General features: G+C 57.8%; 5 protein-coding genes across 5 annotated transcripts; all 5 read left to right on the top strand.

Moving 5' to 3' along the window:
- Positions 1–536: 536 nt before the first annotated feature.
- On the top strand, positions 537–2,720 carry LSCM1_01945 (uncharacterized protein; the record flags this gene model as incomplete). Its single annotated transcript, XM_067319543.1, has 1 exon — positions 537–2,720. The coding sequence occupies one exon, from the start codon at positions 537–539 to the stop codon at positions 2,718–2,720; it is 2,184 nt and encodes a 727-aa protein (XP_067176092.1).
- A 1,279-nt stretch (positions 2,721–3,999) lies between these two features.
- On the top strand, positions 4,000–8,001 carry LSCM1_01944 (uncharacterized protein; the record flags this gene model as incomplete). Its single annotated transcript, XM_067319542.1, has 1 exon — positions 4,000–8,001. One exon carries the CDS (start codon positions 4,000–4,002, stop codon positions 7,999–8,001), a length of 4,002 nt encoding a protein of 1,333 aa, XP_067176091.1.
- A 2,563-nt stretch (positions 8,002–10,564) lies between these two features.
- Positions 10,565–12,418, top strand: LSCM1_01943 (uncharacterized protein; the record flags this gene model as incomplete). Its single annotated transcript, XM_067319541.1, has 1 exon — positions 10,565–12,418. The coding sequence occupies one exon, from the start codon at positions 10,565–10,567 to the stop codon at positions 12,416–12,418; it is 1,854 nt and encodes a 617-aa protein (XP_067176090.1).
- A 2,375-nt stretch (positions 12,419–14,793) lies between these two features.
- Positions 14,794–15,669, top strand: LSCM1_01942 (uncharacterized protein; the record flags this gene model as incomplete). The annotated part of the gene is made up of 1 exon (XM_067319540.1): positions 14,794–15,669. The coding sequence occupies one exon, from the start codon at positions 14,794–14,796 to the stop codon at positions 15,667–15,669; it is 876 nt and encodes a 291-aa protein (XP_067176089.1).
- A 1,072-nt stretch (positions 15,670–16,741) lies between these two features.
- On the top strand, positions 16,742–18,076 carry LSCM1_01941 (uncharacterized protein; the record flags this gene model as incomplete). Its single annotated transcript, XM_067319539.1, has 1 exon — positions 16,742–18,076. One exon carries the CDS (start codon positions 16,742–16,744, stop codon positions 18,074–18,076), a length of 1,335 nt encoding a protein of 444 aa, XP_067176088.1.
- Between the last annotated feature and the right edge of the window lie 2,284 nt (positions 18,077–20,360).

Raw genomic sequence — 20,360 nt, 5'->3', positions numbered from 1 at the left:
CTGCAAGGTGTGCTCTGCGAGGTTCATAGATGCACTGATGAGGGCCTGCCTCTCCCCCACCCCAATCGTAAAGACACACGCACAGAAAGGAGACAAGCGCTTCAATAGCGCTTGTCGCACGGAGCTTCCTCTCTGAAAGGCGTGGCCCACGTACCTAGTCCTTCGGCGGCTATGCTCTCTTCTCCAGGCGCACCTTTCTTAAGTGCTGAATATGCGGTGCGCCTCACAGCGAATGCACACTGTGGGGGCACCTCACGCATTGTACGGCTGCTTCTCTCTCTCTCTTTCTCTCTTAGATGCACGCCGCTCGTTGTCTCCGATGTCGACTGCCTTCAGAGAGACAGACACTGACACACATTCAAAAATCGTTCTTTCGACCATTGACGCCTCTCCCTGCTGTTACTGTTACGATTCCCACACTTCCGCTCGTGTTGACACTGAAGCGGACGAACATAATTTCATCCGCCTTCGTCTCCTGCTTCGCTTCTTCAGCCCCGTTTCTCGCCTCGACGACGGATCGACAGCAAACAAAAAAAATGAGAATCCGCGACATCATCATTATCGGCGTCGCCTTCGTGTGCAGCATCATATGCTGGTCGCAGGAGGGATCGCTCAACTTCAAGCGGGGGTTCATGATTCCTATCTTGGACAATGAGCTCACGGAGGCGATCATGCCGAAGCCGGTTCTGGTGGACCCAGACGGCTCAGGGTCCCGCGTTCTCCTCAGCTCTACCGCTGTTGGTTACCTTAAGATCTACAACACCCACTTCGCGCGCCGGCGCATCGATGGCAGCTTCGTGCGTCTTGAACCCTCTGCGGAGCTGAATCTATATGCTCCCATCGTCGGGATCGGCGCTGGGTACACGGAGCTGAACAGTAGCATTATGCTGTGCGCAGTCGTCACGGAAGACTATCAGCTTATTGCAGTCACAATCCACACCTCCTCGCCCGCTGTTCTGTGGAGGACCCAGCTCGTGGCACGTCAGTACTGGAGTGAGCTTACGTACGCTTCCATCTCTATTGTCCCAGAGCGCAACTGGGCTGAAGATGTCGGCATGATCGCTGTGGCCGTCAAGGTCGCGGACGAGTCAGGCGTCGAGATGACGATGTACTCTGCGTTCGACGCCAAAACTGGCGCTCGGCGCTGGGCGTACTTTTCTGACGGAGGCAACGAAATGGACGACGTGGTGCGCGAGGCAGACAACAACACGACACTGACAGACGACGACCGTGCAGAGGTGCCCTTGCTTGCCCATGGCGGTGAGGGCAAAGGTGGTGAAAACTTGCACAGCTACTTGCTGGGAAGGAAGTACGAGCAGCCGTGGACTGTATTCCGCGAGTCTGTGATGGCTGCCATGCCGCATCGGTACGCTCACGTGTGGGATGCGCAGCTGCACCCACACGTCTTCTATAGAGCAAAGGCAAAGCAGAAGGCGCGCTCCAGTGGCGGTAAGCCAGGGAAGCGGGCCACATTTCGGTATAGCGACCAAGTGGTGCACATGGAGACGGACGATAATGGAGATCTCGGAGACCGGCTCTCGGCGTTGGCACTGTCGCTGAGGCAGTCCGCCACAGCCTCTCTCACCAAAAGGGCAGCGCGGCAGCGCCGTCACCCGTCGAACGTTTTTGTGTTTCATGGCGAGCATGGCGTAGAGGTGATCCACATGTACACGGGCAACACAGTGACAAGTGTGATGCCGCTGAAGGCTGGCGGAGCGTGCTACGATGACATCAATGACGACTTGAGGCTCGACTCCGTCAGTGCCCAGATCGGCCCCCGCTCCTTCGTGTACTCAAAGCACGGGGCAGAGCTGACATATGAATGCCTCGGCATGATCGAATCTGGGGCGCCATCTTCTGCAGATGAGCTCTTCAACGCCACCGTGTGCGATACGCAGGGCCTCTTCGGCAACCTCGACCTCATTCACCACTTCGTTGACGGGGACATCCGCGGCGAGGAGGCGCCACACGCTCTCAACAGACTCCAGATGCTGGGCAGCCGTAACGTGGCTTCCTCTATGACGCGCGCGACCCCGCCTCTGATTCTGCAGGTCCAGCAAAATATGGGCGGCGGCCTAAAACAGGTAGAACGCTATGCTGCATTCATGATCGACACCGGTCTCGTAACCTGCATCGACCCCTCCCGGAGGCGGGTGCTGTGGCGGACTCAAACAGGCGGGCGCTTTTCCCCATCTCCCTTTGACGGCATGGCGGGGTCGAGGAAGAACCGCTATCAGGTGAATAGGGACGTGAAGGCTTTCCCGCAAATGGTGCCGTACTCGCTCACGCAGAAAAACCGCGAAACCGATGTGACGTTCGTCGGCGGAGGCAAGGAGCCTTACCGCCGCGTCGACACCTACGTCCTCGCAATGGGCGATGCTGAGTTCTCCATTATCAAAACGAAGAATGGCAGGGTGACTCGCTCTATTCCGTTGAGGGAGCCGCCGGTGGCACCGGTGCTTGTGGTAGACTTCAACGGCGACGGCACAAACGATCTCATTGTAGTCTCGAAGTATCACATTTTCGGCTTTGTCGGGAGCTCTCGGGCGTCCTCCGAAACCGTTTCTGCGCTGATGCTTTTGCTGGTAGGAGTTCTCGGCATTTTGTTTGCCGTGCGGGAAAAGAAAATTGCCGAGGGAGGCCAAGACGACTACAGCCTGCCTGTGCACGTAGGCGACAAGGTGAACCGTAAGAAAACTTTCAAGCGCTCCACTGACTAGGCGGATGCGTGCTCTCATGTGGGTGTGTTGAAGTGTGAATGCAAGCAGGTGCCCTATTCTTTTTCCCCCTTTGGGTTGTGGTGAAGCAGTGGTCTTGATAAATGGCCTGAGAGGAGCGCAAGGAACGCGAGATGGTGAGTTGACCGGCCAGGATGAAGACAACGGTCATCGCCTGCAAGGCGATTCGGCTAGCGCGCACCGCTTTGAGCACTTGACGCGCCTGAGCATGCGCGTGCCCCTTCCCCTGCTCGTTTCTCTAGGCAGCCTCGTGCATGAGGAAAGTTGCACCTGCTCAGGCACCACCCCACGCGCGCGAGAAAGAGCGAGGCCGCTACTGAGCATTACTTCACCCGCTTGCTTCAGAGCCCTTCACCCCTTCCTCACCTCTGTGCATTACTCTTGTCATTCCTGCCCCCTCCGTCATCTGCCGCCTCTTTGCTTTCTGCCCATCGACGGTGACGTCTGCGACTTCTGTGCCTTAAAAAAAATCTCCTTCGTTTTCGCCTCTTTTTTAGTGCCGCACTCACAGCAACAACGACCAACGGAAGTCCCACCAGCACGAGTGGGCTTGGCTTCCTTCTTTTTATGCCTCTTTTCACTCGACGGCCGGAACCACCTTAGCACTCCGCTTCCGAGCGCTTTGGCCCAGCGCATTTGCCCGGCCTGGCATTGGTCGAAAAACGCTCTTCTGCCAAGCTCTGTTGTATCCCGGTGCACTTTCTATGACTGCACGTTTTGCTTCCTCTTTTTGTTTTCAGTTTCCTTCATGTGTGGCTACCTTATGGTATTGCTCGTACTCCCGACTCTGTTCTTCCATCGCTCGTATTGGCACGAGCGCGGCGCAAGCCTCAGGCTTTCACGAAGACATCACACCCATCCACCCTCTCCTCCTCTTCCTCCTCTTCCTCTTCTCTCCCCTCTACACACACGTGCACAAGTCAAGGGCAGCGCCAAAAGGACGTTTTAGCGGCCCAGGTACGCTCCCCCCTTTGCTGAAAGAAAAGGGTAAACGGCTTGGCGTTCCTCACTCTACAACCTGTCCTTACACACACACACACTCGCAAGCCGACCTACGGCACCCAGAAAGAGCGCCTCTTTTCAGAGAGGGTAGTACAGGGTTTTTGTACGCACCCTCACCGGCTTCACGAGCTCGTACTTGGTTTTCAGCGGTCTTGTCTGATTCACTTTGCGATTTCTATAAGAAGCATACCTGTCTTCAACTCAGGGGCCTGCATACGCAATCTCGCGTGCTTACTCGCAGGGAGACAAGCGCGCCGCCATGGACTCTGGCGACTCGGTGGCGGAGATGGGGCTCAGAGAGAGAAATCACAGCATTGAAGGGTTTTCGTTTACCGCCACTTCCCGTGACAGCTTCGCCTCCGCAGAGGAAGACTCGACTTCGCAGGACAGCGAAGGAGCAGGCACCACGACTATCAAGCCCAGAGCAGTAAGTTGGAATGGTACGACTACGGCAGCGCACGGCTACACAGCTGCCGTTGCCGCTGCGATGGACGACGAGGAGGATGGCGCCGTGGTCGCGCAGCCACAGCCTCCGCTCGACCGACTGCAGGCCTTTATCCAGGCGCTTGTGAGCAGCATCCTGGAGGGTCTTCGTGGGTTTGACGGTAGCATTACGTGGCTGAAGCGCTCGCATTCTACCATCGCAGCCCAGCTGGATGGTATCGAGGGCGGGGCTGTTCCGGCCGCAACGGAGGAGTTTAGCGTCGCCTGGTTCGGAATCGCAAGCGCGGTACTGCGTGACTTGATCCAAGAAAGCGTAGCGAACGTCTCCTCTCTTGTAACGCCTTCTCTGCAGCTCAGCGAGGATGAGGACCCGGCGCGTAAGTTGTGCACGACGCCGCACGAGCTGTCCGTTGCCTTTGTCTCGTGCCTGCAGAGTGTTGTTTCGGAGGTGATGAATGACGGTGGTTGCCATGGCGCAGGTGGCAGCCATCACTTCAGCCGCTACTCCTTGCGCACTTTCGCCCACGTCAGGGAGGTTAGCGAGATGAGCCGCCGTCTCATGGAGGAACATCTGACGCAGGGCGCGCACGTACCGCACACACTGCGCGACAAGTACAGCGACGGCGTCAGCCCTATTGACTGCAAGGATGATCTCTGCGCCATTCTCCAGAGCATCGCTGATGCGTGGGTCTGCAGCTTCTTCCCAGCTTACCAGCAGCGCTCTCGAAACTCTTCCGAGGTGGCGCCGTTTCTGTGGGGGGAGGAGCGCGACGCCTCGCACCTCGACCTGGACCTGTTCTTCTACTGCTTGTACTTTGCTTGTCAGCAGCAGAGCCTGATGCAGAATAAGGAGTCTCTTCCGCGCGGTGTTGTTGTGCCGACGGCGTGGGTGGAGTGGCTACTGACCTGGTCGATGCAGGCGAAGGAGCAGCGCCGCGTGGACTCGCCCGGCCCACATCCACCTTTTCCTGGCCCCATTGACACCTTTGCGCTCATGAAGGTCTCGCCACACGACCCCCGTCGGCACTGGCTTTCCTTAGACTCAGCGCAATACCAGGTGATTCCAGAGACTCTGTATAACTCCTTCTTTGACTTCTTCGGCTCCGGACCCAAGTACGTCATGTATGGAGCCTTTCCTCTTCGCGAGCGCTGTCTCGCCATGTGGAAGCCGCTTCCGCTCACCGTGTTCACGACATTCGAGTGGTCGGAGCGGAACGAATCAGATGGAGAGCTTGATAAGTACAGAGTTGAGGTGCCGGTTGAGGAGGCACTCCTGCATAGCGACTTGCGCGAGGTATGCCGCCTCGCGTGGGGCTTGATGAGAGAGGAGGAGGGCATGATGTCGGAAAAGGTAATGAGGGTGTGGTTTGCGGCGATCAACGGCACCGACACGGTGCGCATCCGCTGCAAAGGCCTCCACATGCTCTCTGTGAAACCGGGGCCGTTCGCAATTACAGAGAGAGGGGATGGAATGGACTTGACGGTGCAGGAGGTATTGCAGCAGTTACGGCGGCGCATCGAGCAGGATATGCCAGAGAGCTTGGAGGAGTGGAGGGGGCAGACGAACGGGAGGGTGCTCCTGTCTCTGGTGCTGACGCTAAATAGCACGAAAGGCGACGGCTGTGGGAGCGAAATTACAGGTGCGATGGAGGTGGCGGCACGCCAGTGCGGTGTGTGCGGCCTGACCAACGTCGGCAACACGTGCTACATGAACAGCGCTCTCCAGTGCTTGTCAAATCTCACCTCCTTCCGTACGAAGCTCTTGACACTTCCCATTTCGCATTTTTCGCGAGCGGTGATAGCGCCGCCGCTCATCAGGCTGCTGACGACGATGTGGTCTGGGCAGCACTCCTTTGCCGAGACCCGTGAGCTGAAGGAGCAGATCGGCGTCCGGGTGAAGCGGTTTTCCGGTTACCAGCAGCAAGACGCGAATGAGTTTATTGAAGTGCTCCTGGATCACTTGAGTGAGGAGATCAATCTCCTCTCGGAGCGGTGCTATCGCCAGCGCGAGGACAGCGACAAGGCGATCGCGACGCAGGAGCTCTCCACTATCTTTTGGGATAACTTTTTGGAAAACAATCAGTCGTTTATTCCGCCGCTCTTCTTTCACCAGTCGAAGACCGTCTTCACGTGTCTCACATGTGGAGAGTGCAGTACCGTCTTCGATAACAATGTCACGCTCTCGGTCAGCATCAAAGACCCGCCACAGCGGCGCACTCTGAGTGTAGATGTCCTGGTGGAGCTAAGCAAGGTTGATAACGCGGCGGAGCCTGCCTCACCCAGCGGCTTCATGGCACCATGGTTTCGACCTGTGAAGAGCGGGACAACGCGCGCGCACGCCCTCGTGACGTTGAAGGTTCACGTGCTGGCACATCCAGACAGCACAGTGCGCGAGCAGGAGCTGGAGGAAGCACTCCGGCAGCAGCTACTGGGAAGTGCCAGTGCCAGCAGAGAGGTTCTCCGATTTTTTCAGGAAGAAGCTGCGGAGGTGACTGCGAAGGAGGAGGAGAGGTCAAGGAGCGTGGCGGCGCGCATGCAGGTAGACGTGTGCGTAATGGACATACCCGATCATGGCCGCGTGTTTGCTTGGGCGCGGTGCCGCCTGGCGACTGCAGCGTTGAGCGTGGCATCTACGCCGCCGCTGGCTTCGGTGGGTGCGGCACGGACGCCTGCGACACGAGTGTGGTACTTCATCAAAGACACATCGCTTCCCTCCACTACTGCTATAATGGGCACACCTGTTTGGATCGATGAGTTTCCTGCATCGTACGCTGCGGAGCACCCAGATCCAGTCGCGGCACCGGCTGCCGCCGCCGCTGAGGAGCTCCAGCCAACCAGCGAACTCGGTGACGGCATGGCCGCCTACGCGGAGCACATTCGCCCGCGCTCTGTGGAGGTGGCGACGGCACTGCTGGAACGCGTTCCAGAGGGCGAAAGAGATGGGACTGCACTGTTCACTACGATAGAGGCTCTAAGCGGACGGGCGGGGGACATTATGTCTTCACCCCACACGCAAGTTGAGAACGAAAAGGTAGCGACTGTCGATGGCGCCGGACTACGACCCGCATCTATCGAGCGAGACATTACGATATCCCAGCGTGTTCTCCGCAAAGCTGTGACTGCCACCGCCACGAAGGCTGTACCTGCCGGCGTCGACCCCACTGCCCAGAGGATGGGGTGCGAACCCTGCGAGGAGGCGTCTGCTTTCACTGCGGCGCCATCCACTATTGTCGTGTGCATTCAGTACGACTCTGCCAAGTATCAGCTCGTCTCCGATGGGCGGAGGTCTGATGCGTTGGGGCTTCGCACCGGCGGTAGCAACCACGCACCAGAGGTAAGCTGCTCGCTGCACGAGTGCTTGTCGTACTCTATGCAGCCGGATCTGCTGCGGGGCGAGGATGCGTGGTACTGCAGCCGATGCAAAGAGTTCCGGGAGACCAAGGTGCACCGCACCCTCTTTCGTCTGCCCCCGTGCCTCATCGTTTCCTTTAAGCGCTTTAAAATGCATACATACAGCGCCGACAAGAAAAACACGACAGTGCAGTTCCCAGGCGAGCTCGACTTCGCGCCATACCTGGACCCAGATGCTGCCGGGCTTCAGACGGAGGGGACGAAGTACCGCCTGTGCGGTGTCGTGTACCACACCGGGTCTCTAAGCTTTGGGCATTACACCGCGGCTGCCTTCAACGATACCTTGCAGAGATGGGTGTACTACAACGACACGCACGTGTCAATTGACAGCTGCGACGTCCCAGCAGCGAATGGGGCGTATATTTTGTGCTTTGAGCGTATTGAGGCCACGGCCAGTGTTGCGTAATGCTGCCCGCCATCTGGCAGTCTTTACTGGGGGCCGGGGGGGGGTGGGCAAGCGGACGGAAAGGGGGAGGGAGGGAACTGCGACGCGCAACCAGAGGCAATAATCTCGCGTGGAGGGTGATGAGGAAACAGTGCGTCTGTGTGTGTGGGAGCAGGCAATCCTTGTTTTCTCGTTTGCTTGTATGTCTCTGCCATCCACACCCATGCATATATGCGCGCCTATAAAGTCGAAGCGGCACAATTCTGCCGGGAGAGTTCGTGGAAATACGTGAGGCAGCTATGAGTTTGCCCTCTCCGTTGCGCTTCTGACTGGCGTTGCCGCCCTCCTTCCTTGCTTCCCTCAAACTGCCCTCGACCCCCCCTCCTCCTTTCATGAAGAGCATGATGCACAGGTAGTGACGCAGAGAGACATAGGGGGCCGACTTGCATGGCTCTATGTATGTTTCTATCTGTGGGTGAGCGACAGTGAGACTATGGTGGAAAGGGGCGAGCTGACTCTCCCGAGTACTCTCTCTTTCCCGCCCGCTCTCTCGTTGCGGCGTGCTGCGTAGGGCGGATACCGCCCCTTCCTCTACTTGTGAGGCGCTGCTGGTGAGGGGAGGACGGGAGGGGGCGGCGGCTCTTTCTCTTCCCCTGTTTTTCTTTTCGACAGGGGGAAGGTGAATTGTGGAAGACCGCCGATGAAAGGAGGAAGACGGGCGGAGGTACGCGAGGAAGCGTTACGGCGTGCTTGTGCGATGGAGAGGGAGCGATCGAGGGCGTTTTGTTAGCACTTGGGATGGACCCTCGATCGTTTTTCGCTTACCTTCACGACGCTGCGATTGGATTTTTCTTTGTTACTCGCCGCCTCCCTGATTGGCGCTTTATGGACGCCGCCATCGCGGGCAGTGGGCGGAAAGGGGGAGGTGCAGCGCCCTTTTTCCTTAGATGCCGGAGGTCGCAGTTCCGGGTCTCTTAATAGTCGATTGTAGACCTCGGTGCCTGAGCAAAGGGTAAGGGGCGATGCTGCTGTCCTCGTTTTTGTCGACTTGGCACCCGTTTGCGAGCAGCTCCCTTGTCGGCACCGCTGCTGCAGCCTTCCCGTTGATGCCGATCGCTCTCTCCCCTCCCAAGTGTTCTCACTCCTTTTGCTTTGAGCGCCTGCATCTGTACTTTTTTTTTTCGGTGCGCCGGACTCCCAGTTTCTGCTGCTTTTGCCTTGTGTTTGCGTTTGTCCTTGCGTGCGTGTGCGTCTCCTCTCCCGCCTCCTCTCCTCCTCTCCTCCCCCTCCTTTTGGGCCTATCACGTGCCCTATTTCGAAAATGCTATCCTCATCGTCAAGTAGTAGAGAACTGAGGATAATAAGTGGGGGCTTCCTCGAAACATACACGCATGCAAGGCCCATCCTCGCCACCGAACGAAGGCATACGGGCGTCACTCCTCCACTGAGAAAAGCAGCAGGCAGAAAAAGAGACCTCTGCGTTCTTATTCGCACGTGAAGTTGCAGTTTCTCCAAGAAGGCTGATATGGAGAGGAAACGGATAGCGAGATGACACGCACACACACACACTTCATCTCTCGCACAGAGGTGGATGGCTCGCCCATGCAGGGAGCTGCTAGAGAGATCCCATGTTCAGGTGAACGAAGGGGAAAGAAAGGGCAGGACTGAAAGTGTGCGGCGCTTTGTGTATTGGAGTGTCGTATGTACGTTGGTGCTTTTCTCGCTCCCTCTTGGCGGAGAACAGTAATCCGTGAAGTGGCCACTTCACCAGATGTCACGCACTGCAGCTTGTCATGATGCTGCAAAGATGTGTCTTTTGGGGGGGAGGGGAGGGAAAGTCAGCACGGGCCCACAGGGTCGTGCATGTGCTTCTGGCCGACGTCACTTTGCCCGTGATGCGCTTCTTGTGCGGCGACGACAGCTCAGAAGGCCAGAAGGAGCTTTTTCCTACAGTAAGCGAGGGGCCATGCGAAGTGCTGCGTTCCCTCTGCGCGTGTGCAGCCCTTTGTTCCACCCAGGGCGTGCGCCGTGCACGCACTACTAAGCTCTAAACGTGTCTTTCCGCTTTTCTGCACTCTCCCTTTCCTATTTCGCTCTTTCACCCGTGTGCAACGCTTTCCCTCATGCACTCACACGCACGTGCGCCTCCTCATCCTTTTGTGCGCGCCTGTGTCGGTGTGACGGTCATCTACGCCACAACTCTGCCAAGTCAGGACGGCCAGTCGCGTTTTTCTCTGCCTCTTCTCCGGTTGCGCTTCGCTGACTTCATCGCTCGGGGCTCTTTTCCTTTCTTTTCTTCAGCCGCGGCTACACTCCGTTGTGCGAGGTGTTTTCCATTTTGCGTCTCGCGCGCTCTCTTCGCCTGCTTCATATTCCCTTCTCCTCTCTCAACGCATCATATCGGAATCCCGCACGCCTTTTTCTTCGATTTCGTGCAGGCAAGAGCAGTGCAGCACAGAGCACGCCATCTGCAGCTCCAGTGGAAGGCGTCGTAGTTGCAGAGGCATTGTGCCTCTCGCCTCCACCTCTCCCTCCGTTTCCCTAGTCGACGGGATCATCCTCACGTGCCACGGCTGCTTTGGCCATGCCAGTGATGGCGGCCAAAAAGAAGGGTGCGGTGTCCGACACCCTGCGCCGCTCGCAGATAGCGGAGAATATCCTATGCGCACAAGACCAGAGTATGCGCCAGCAAGAGCAGATTGCACACATGATCGAAGAAAATGATCATATCAAAAAGGAAATCAATGCACTGTCTGGCACACACTACGACTACGTCAAGGCAGATAAGCTGGCGTCGCTGCAGAGTGAGGTTGACGGGTTGGAGCGCCGCTACCAGTTCGAGAAAATGCGCAAGAATGATCTGACGAAGCGGTACCAGCTGGCCCGCATCGACCTCCTCCACAGCCGAAAGATGAAGGGTGGCGTTAATGTGGAGAAGGAACAGGCAGCAGCGGTGCAGCGTCAAGTGGACATTCTGGAGAGTCGGCTGGATCAGACGTTAGGCCAGTTCAACGATGCCCTGTCGTACAACAAGGAGCTGCGCGACCGCATCGACGTCATTCGAGAAGAGCGTCGCGTGTTTCTGCGCGTGCACAAGCGCATGGAGGACGACTTGAAGGCAAAGAAGCGCCTCATGGCCGAGCACATCGAGAAGTCGAACAGGGATATGGATGATCGAGACGCGCAGCTGCGTGAGGTGGAGCGGCTGCGCACCGCATTGGCAGAGCAGCGGCAGGCCTACGCCGAGCAGCTGCGCGACCTGGACACCGCCATGCTGGGCATCAAGGCCATGCGCGAGGAACAGACGGAGATGCAGCTCGAGCTGGAGGCGCGCGAGTACGAGTTTGAGGAGCGCATGGGTGACGCAAACGCCATCGGCGCTCAAGAAGAAACGGAAAGCTCCCGGCGCGCTATGGGTTTGTCAGTGCTCGGCAACAGCGACGAGGTTATAACCGCTGGTGGAGAGGACCTCGACCACACACAGAATGTGCTGTGCGTGGAGAAGGAGTCAGCCACCATCACGAGCATTGTCGCTCAACTCAAGGAGGACTTGCAGACGGACGATATCGACGAGGTGCGCGCCACGTACTTGCACACTGGCGACCTGAGCTTCTCCATGTACAAGTACGTGAATGAGCTGTCGGCAAAGAAGGAGGCTCTGAAGGACAGCATCCGAGACCTGCAGCGTCTTCTCAGTGAAGAAGGGGAGAGCGAGCGTCAGCACCGCACCCTCATCAAGCGCCTCGAGGAGGAGCTGGCAGGCACGGAGTCCAAGCTAGACGAGATGAACTACGCCACTATGCAGCTGCGTGATGCTGTGCGGCGCACCGCAGCTACAGCCGAGGATGTATACGCGCATATCGGGTGCCCAGAAGTGACCGACGGCTCGGTGGAGGGTGAGGAGAAGTGCACCGAGGCTAACATGAAACAGTTTCTCGGCACTATCGAGGAGCGCGCCACACACATATTGATTGCCTTCCAGCGCCACCACCAGCTGTCCGCGTACGCACGCATCTTGGCGTCGCCGTCTTCGCGCGCTAGCCGAGATCCTCAGTCGCCGAAGGAGACGGCACAGAGTTCGATTGAGGAAGACAACGCATTGACCACCAACACGACGGACTCCCCACAAGGCGAAGCGCTGCAGATGGCAGAGGACTGGGAGGGGGCGGAGGTGGACCCGATAGTGCCGACTGCGCCGCAGACAGCCCATAGAGCCGTGTCCGCACGCAGCCTTGTGCGCATGATGGAGCTGCCAAGTGCCAGCCTGGCTGGGGGAACGGCGGATCGCGACAACACGCTCTACGCTGACCAGGATGACGACCACATCGTCTCGCATGAGGATATCCGGAAGCAGATGGAGGTTCGCTTGGCTACGATGCGTGAGCGTGAGGAGCGCAACCAGCGCAAGAAGAGGGACGCAGCTCAGAAGGCCAAATAGGGGGTGGTATTTCAGTGGCGCAGCAGTCACGGCCTCGTGAAGGCACAGAGATGGATACGCTGGAACGCAAGGGCGTCATGCTGTCTTCGTCTGCGTGTGCAGGCGAGATCTGGTCGCTAGATTCAATGTGCGCCGCGACACACACACACATATATATATACCCACTCACCCGCACCCAGGTTCTTTTCGTGCCCATGGAGAGGGGCCCGCTAGGTCTGTTCCACACCCCCAGCTTCTCTATCTCCCTTGCGCGAGGACATAGCTCGTTTCACGTCTGCCAACACCACCTGTGAGCGCTTACCACTCACGGCTAATCATGCGATGTAGAGCACCATCGTAGGACGCTTCGAAGGGAGGCTTGAGAGAGGCAAAGTGGGCCAGGGAATTACGCAGGTGCGTTTGCGTGAGGGAAAACTCAATGATGGTCAGCACCGGGCAGTGCCACACGCATGCCCGTCCAGGCGCACGTGATCACAATGCGAAATCCGTTGCATGAGGCACGCAACTGTGAGGGACTGAGGGGACACACGCCAGCGGACACGCTCACACAGCGTGAAATGAAGGGAGATGACACTCCCTCCGCCATCAGACGGAACGCGTAGGGGCCGAAAGAGAGATGCCTGAGGCGCGGGCTAGGAGGGAAGAGTGCAACGATGCACACACGCACGCACTTAGCATTAGAAGGGATACGCTTGAGGAAAGATATCTTTTCGTGCGTGTGTGTGGGCGCAGGCTTGCATATGCACTGTTTCTGTGGATTCGTTTGCTCTTTGCCGTCTCCTGTCTCACCCGCGCGCGTGTGCTCTTTTTAGGTGCGGTTGGTATCTGTATCGACAAGCAAGCGCACATAAACAGCCACCAACACCACTAGCAAAAAAGCGGCTCTGTGGCTGCCTTTGAGTGTTCCTCTGTTGCCACGGAAAGCGCCTCTGACGACGGCATCGGGTGGGTTTAGGTCGATTTGGGGAGTTTTTTTTTGTTTCATTGTTGTTCTTCGCTCTCGGCTTTTTTTTCGTTTTCTTCTGCTTCTCCTCATTCATCACCACCACCAGCCACGTTGGCCGCACGCAGACTCACGCGAACCGGTGCTGCTGCTTGACTCTTCCCCTCTCCTCTGTGTGCCTCGTTGCGCGCGCATGTGTGTATGTGTGCCGCCCTGCTGTGTTTCGTGTATCGTTTTTGGTCATCCAGCGACGTTCCTTCTATTGCCTCTGTGTTTGTGTGTTGTGGAATGTTTTTTTTTTGTGCTTCGCTCTCGTGTGCTTTCGTGTCCGTTTCTCCAGGAGCACAGACACCATCACACGTCTGTGGCCGGTTTTCCCTTCCCCGATCCTCGAAAAAACCTCTCCGGGGGGGGGACGCGACAGCTGCGCAACCCTTTGTTCGCGGAGCACCACGGACACCTCATGTATAGCTCTGGCCCCATCCCTTTTCTACTCCCCTCACTGCCCGCCGTCTTCCTCTCCGTATCTCGTGTGTTTCTCGGGTCCTGTCGTTTCATGTATTCAATCGCTCTTGTCGACGTAAGGAAACAAAAAGGAAAGGAAAGAACACAAAACATGACCGATACGCTGCAAACTGAATCGGTTGCCGTGGGCTCCTTCCCTTCACTCGCGAGGGCTCGGCACTTCCGCCTTCTGCCGCTGCCCGGTGCCTGCGCTTCCCTGCCTCTCGATGACGGTGTCCTTGGCATCTGTCTTTTGAGAGGCTGTCTGGTGAGCTACTCAGGGCTGTCTCTCTCTGTGTGCGCGCGCGGCAAGACGGTGTGCGAGAGGCACATGCGGTCTCCCCCGAAGAACCTTCTCTTCTGCCCAGCGACGGGCTGCAAGTGGGGTGCTCGCCAGCCTCGCAAAAAATATGGCATCACGTTCGATGCAGCGGCTGCATCAGGCGGTGCTGATGCGATGGGTGGCTCGTGTGCGCGTAGCCGTTTTTCGCAGTGGCTCCCCGCTGCCTCTGTTGCCTGTATGGTTACGAGGCAGCACTGCTACGGCCAGCGCTTCTTGCCTGCCAACCAACTTCAGAGATCGCCCTGTTGCTCTCCTCTCTTCCCCGATTTTCTCCTGGGTGCACGTGCCCCATCTACGCCTGTACACATGCCGTCCTTCTTTCCTCACGCTTCGCGGTGGCCACATGGTCGTCGGTCGTCTTGGTCTCTCTCTCTCTCCATACGGCGCTGGATGGAACAGGCCAGATCCGTAGCCTGTGAAGCGTACCTACGACATCTTTAACGCCCAGCTTTGCATGCCTACACGCGCTGATTCACACACAAACGCACACATACGCTTACCTTAGCAGATCGTGGCGTGTAGAAGAGTTTCGTTGTCTCACCGCGCCCCAATACACCATCAAGGCTACCAGACGCAGCTGGGAAGATGGAGGAGCGCGGTGATGCGCTGATGGCGGAGGCGGAGAAGCACCTGAAGAGGCGCTCATGGTTCTCGTCGAGCGACACGAAGACCGATGAGGCGCATGAAACGTTCCTGCAGGCGGCCACGCAGTACAAGGCAGCTGGCAATTTTGGGAAGGCGGCTCAAGCGTACAAGCGCGCCTCTGATATGTCCAGCAAAAACAAAAGCGAGGGCGATCAGGCGGCGGAGATGGAGGAGGCGGCAAAGGCATATGTAAAAGCTGGTGACGTGAAGTCGGCAGCGGCGTTGCTCAAGGATGTGGTGGATATGTACGACAAAGCCCAGAAGTACACAAACGCAGCGAAGGCGTGCGCTGCGCTGGGCGACATCACCGTTGGCGAGGAGGCGATGCGGTGGCTGCAGCAGGCTGTGCGCTATTTCCGCAGCCAAGGTGCGAAGGTGACGGCCTCGGAAATCGTGCTTAAGATGGCGGACATGAGGGCGCGCTCTGGCGACTACGCCGAGGCGCAGAAGGTCTACGACCATCTTGCCCGCGAGGCACTGGAGGACCGTGTGGCGCGCGGAAACGCGCGCAAGCTTTTCTTCACGGCTCTTTTGTGCCAGTTGGCTCTCATGACGTCGGAGAGTCTCATGGAGGATGTGGGTATGCTCGAGGAGCGCTTCCTTGAGTATCAGGAACTGGACACGCAGTTCAACATGAACACTCGCGAGCACATGGCTATGACGGACATGATTGCGGCGATCCAAAGCGAGGATGTGAGCATGTTCGACGAGGCAGTCCGTGAGTATGACTCCATCTGCCCCCTCGACGACCTTCGTGAGAAGATGATCCTGAAAGGGAAGCATGCGCTCCGCGAACGCTTGAATGATCTGCGGTAGTCAAGGCGGTTGAGCGCTCCACAGGCGCCACGTGCTGTCTCGTCTTGCGTGCCGCTGTTCCGTCTCGTTTCTGCCACTGGTGTTTTCACCAAAGGGCGCCCGCATTATGTCAGCATCGCCGCGAGGCTCACTTCTCTCTCGGCCTTTGCTACTCGCCTCCTCAAGACACGCTCCTCCTTTGTCTGCGTGTGCGCATGCTTGCTATGGCGGTTCTTTGGTGTGTGTGTGTATTCTCGCAGCCTTTCTCGCTCTGCATTTTCGCTTCGTGGACACTTTCTTTTCGCGAATCGCTGCCGCCGATACGGTGGGCGTCCCTTTCACTGCTTCGGACTCCCCTGCGATTGCCTTTTCCCACCTCTCCCCTTGCCGTCTCTGCCGAGGCTCGCCCATTTTTTTTATACCGTTAACATGTTGGCAGCACTGGGCTCGCACTTCACACGCAAGCGCGCCTGCGCAAGCAGAGCGGGGGACATCGGTTTCCCAAGGAGTAGTGTAGTTGCTTTGGGTGCTGAGTAGTCGTTGCGGTAGGCAGAGGAAACTGCCTTTGTGCTGTCTCCTGCATTTGCCGGAGCCTCTTTCTCTACTTGCGCGCGCACAGAGAGGAGGAGAGGGGAGGTTCAAGTCTCACGCCACCTCTCTCTCTCTGTCCATGAGACTGAATGCCCAGAATCATCTGCGCAATCAAGGAGCATAGCGCGTATGGTGCACCAATGCGTACCCCAGCACCCACCGCCCTTCTTCTGTAGCGAGCCGGCGCCCGCTTCTTCATCTTCCTCTCCTTCCTGTATATATGTGTGCGAGTGTAAGTGTGTGTGCGAGTGTGTGTGTGCCTCTTGCGCTGCTTCCGCGTGTGCCGTTCCGTTCTGTTGCGCTCCTCGCTGACCGAGACGGATGCTTGGGATTGACACGGCGCGTTTAGCCGCCCCTTTATAGCAACACGCAAGCGCTGGGCGGCTTCATCGTCCACTCCATCGCAACCTCCGCTTGTACCGTATCCGCAAGCGCGGCATCGATCGCACTTGAGGAGGTCTTCTCTCAGTATTTTTTTTTCTGTATTTGCCGTAGCACCGCCATGTCGTCCTCATATGTGTGCATTCTCCACTCTAGCAGCGGCTACTACACGGACGAGCTTGTCGGAAGCGCGCTACGATGTGTGCATGCAGTGCAGTGTAGCGTGCGCGCTGGCGCACCCGACTTCATTCCATCTATCGCCGTCTTCTTTGCAGACCCGTACAGAGGCATCGAGTGCGTGTATTCCTCGGCCGTACCAGACCGTAACCACGCTTTGGATAAGGTTGGGGCCACTTACCCTGCCTTGGCAGATGCGACAGGGTCGGTTTTCTCACTCGACGAGGAGGGCGGAGACGGGCGGGCAGGGGATGGTATCGCAGAGAGGGCCGTCGCCTTTGCACAGCTCTTCCGATTGCGCTCTCCGCTACTCCTTCAGCAGGCAGTATTGCGAGCTGCACAGGAATACAACAGCACTCTGCCCACCGCCGGTGCAACAGCCGACGCTTCTTCCGTGAAGGGGCCTAGGGAGCCTTCCAATGCAGCCCCGGCATTTGCGTCGCTATCCTCTGACGCCACGAACATGTGGAGCTCACTCGCAGGGGCGCTGTTAGCCTCACTCTGCTATCTTCGCGCGCACCCCAGCAGCGCATTTCGGGCCGCGACAAGGGATGAGACCGACGGTGAGGCTAGAGAGGCGCCTGTCGAAACGGCTTCCCTGGACTCTACCAGCACCGGTGCGGTAAATTGTGCACCACCGCCGCGGAGTGCTGGGAACGTTCTTGTCTTCAGCGATGCTAAGCCAGATGTGGCACCGCTGTACAGTGCGGAGTGCGCCCTTGCCGTGGCGGCTGTGACGGCAAGCAAGATGGGTGTGGTTGTGTCCTGTTTCGGTGAAGCTGTGCAGGAGACTGAATCGAGGGAGAACCGCCTCGTGGCGCTAGCCTCGAGCCTCGGCGGCTTCTGCGGTGGCCGGTTCAGCTTGCATGACCTCGGTCATCTGCTGGATGGGCCGAATGTTGCTGTGTCGCTCACCGGCAGCGGGGCCCGTCAGAGGCGGGACCGTATTGCTTCGCAATACGTCGTGGGCCCAACGATGCTGCCGCAGGTGTCTCCGCAAGTGCGTCGCACAGCGGATGCTGATTCGGCAAAGGACTCGACGCCCGGCCTCAAGAAAGCGAGGGCAGAGGCTGTCGATATGGCGGTGGCCTCTGGCACAAAGGGCGGTGACCAGGCCTCCTACCTCGGCTGGCTGTGCCCCTCATGCATGGCAGTCATCTATCGTCCCTCCAAGGAAGCTACCGGAAGGACATTTGTGTGTGATTGCGCCGAGGCTGGCAGCGGCAGCGGCGCGACCCAGGCGGTGAACCCCAGGTGCCCTTATTGTCGCAAGCCGTGAGCACCACCCAGCAAGGGATAGGCACACCCCAGCCCTCCTCTTACCTGTCATACGCACACTTTTTTTATCACGGCACCTGCACGAGCGGCGATGTGGGCTGCACGAGTCGCTACGCAACCCACGTGATGTGAGGATGGACTCCTTCCCCACTGTGTCTCCACGCTTGTCGACACGGATGTATTTTTTTTTGTTGTTCTTCGCTTTTCATTCATGTGTGTGCAGGCAGGCCATACCCACACGCGTGCTAGCAGGTGACTCGCGTTTTACAGGACGCAAAGGATAGGTGGTGGTGGAGGAGCCTCTCCAAAGCAAGAGAGAGCGCTGATGATGCAGGAGTGAGTTCCGCCTTCCTCCTTGCGCGGGACATTTGAGCGCTGGCCTCCTCTGCTTTCCCCTCTTTTCTTCCTCTCCCTCCACTTCTGAAAGATAAGCGGAGTCGGCACAGGTGAAGGAAACAAAATGTAATGGAGAGCGTGTGTCTGACAAACGGGTAAGGCGCCTGACCCCTACTCTTTCTGGATTGTGTGTGCGGGCCCTTCCGCGCTCCGCGTGTGCGTCTTTCTGTGGGCTTCACATCTTTTCAAGGCGTCGAAGCGGTGCATGCAGGCTTAGCCAACTGCACGCCTTTCGCCCAAGGCACGCGCTTCCTCCTTGGTTGAATGCCTGCGTACATGCACCTCGATGCGTTCTCCTCTCTCACCTTTTCCTCGACATTCTCGCGGCTTTATCTTGTCCCGTACGACGGCCCTCCTCCTCCTCTTCCCCCTTTCCTAACGGCGAACACATGTATACACCTCTCTGCTTCCTTGACACGCTGCCTGAACACAGGTAGTGTGTGGGTACCCAAATCCATACTCCTTCTCTTATCCTCACCATTTCTCATAACAGAAACGCGCGTTGCGCAGCCAGACACGCGTACTTCTTCGGACACGCGCGCCAATTCCTTCCCTGGAGACCCCCCACACAGACACAAAGTCGCTCTTGATCTCCTCACTCCTCTTCGATCTTGCTGAGTCACTCGAACACCTCGTGCGAGTGCCCCCCATCGTCCTTTCTCCTTCTCCCTCTTTTGTTTCCCTCTTCAGATATAGAAAGAAAAGGAGTCGACTGCTGCGCTTGCATCTGTCTACGCCGTCCCGCCATACAACCATAAGCGAGAAGCACCTACAGGACATGCGAGGCTTCATTGTCTCGGCCCCTCTCTCCATCCTCCCCTCCTTGCCGTTTTCTCGAGCAGTGCTTCTGCAGCCCTACACGGCAACGCGCGCGCACACAAGTCGTCTCACTCTTCGACCTCCTGCCTCTCCGCTGCTGCTATTGCCGCCCTTCCCTTCCGTTTTCTCTGCGCCTCGCTGTCTTCAGATTTGGTATCTCTGCTTCATCTGTGCTCTCTGTGCTCGCTTTAAATTAGAGCCCTCCCCCCCCACACACCTGCACGCTGCGCGCATACAGAGAGTTTCGTGGGCTCACCGCTGCTTAGCGCCACAAGGACGGTAGGGCCTTCGGCCTTTTTTCTCTCCCTATCTGTCGCTCGATTACCTGCGTGCCGTTGGTGTGCTTTGGTGGCCTAAGACGACTCGCTCTTCCCCCTCCTGCTCGTCCATTGTTTCCTAGCCGCAGCCTCCTCATCTGTCTCCTTTTCATCCCTTCCTGTTTTCTGCGAAGCACAGCGACACCGGAGCTCGTCTTCCTCCTGGCACCTCTCCTCGCTGCTTTGCCTGTCATCCGCTGAGCGTCTCTCTGGCGGCTCCTCTCCCTGTCACTTTTTTCTAAGGTAATACACACACACACGCATCCACAGCGCTCTACGCATCGTCTCGCTTCATCCGCATTACATACGCACGCAGCGCTATTTGCTTTCCACTGCCTCCTCCGCTTTTCCATTCGACGCTGCCGAGGCTCATATCGCAGGAGCCGTGGCCCACGCCTGTTTCCGCGTTCTTGGGCGCGTGTGTGGAGCGCTGAGGCCCCCTCGCTGCTTCCCAATTCCACTCTAATCTCTCCCCACTCGTTTGGAAGATCGTCTCGTGTCTCAGTGGAAGGGCCTCCGAAGGTGTGAAAAGGCCATCGTGGAACGAACGCGCACGTCGGGTCGGGGGCTCTGCAAGAGGCTGGGGACAAAAAAAGGGTGACAGAGTAAGCACAGGCGCACCTTTTTTTGGCCCCAACTCGTTTTCTTCTTTTTTTCGTTCTTTTTGAGTGGGTGTCTGTGTCTGTGTGCCTGCATATCCACTGTCAAGCGGGCAACTTAGAGAGAAAGTTGGGGGTCGGCAAGCGCGGCGAG

Source organism: Leishmania martiniquensis, chromosome 32, assembly GCF_017916325.1.
Source record: "Leishmania martiniquensis isolate LSCM1 chromosome 32, whole genome shotgun sequence".
Classification (NCBI taxonomy): Eukaryota; Euglenozoa; class Kinetoplastea; order Trypanosomatida; family Trypanosomatidae; genus Leishmania; species Leishmania martiniquensis.
The sequence above is the reverse complement of the archived record's forward strand: the minus strand, read 5'-3'. Positions and strand labels throughout refer to the sequence as shown.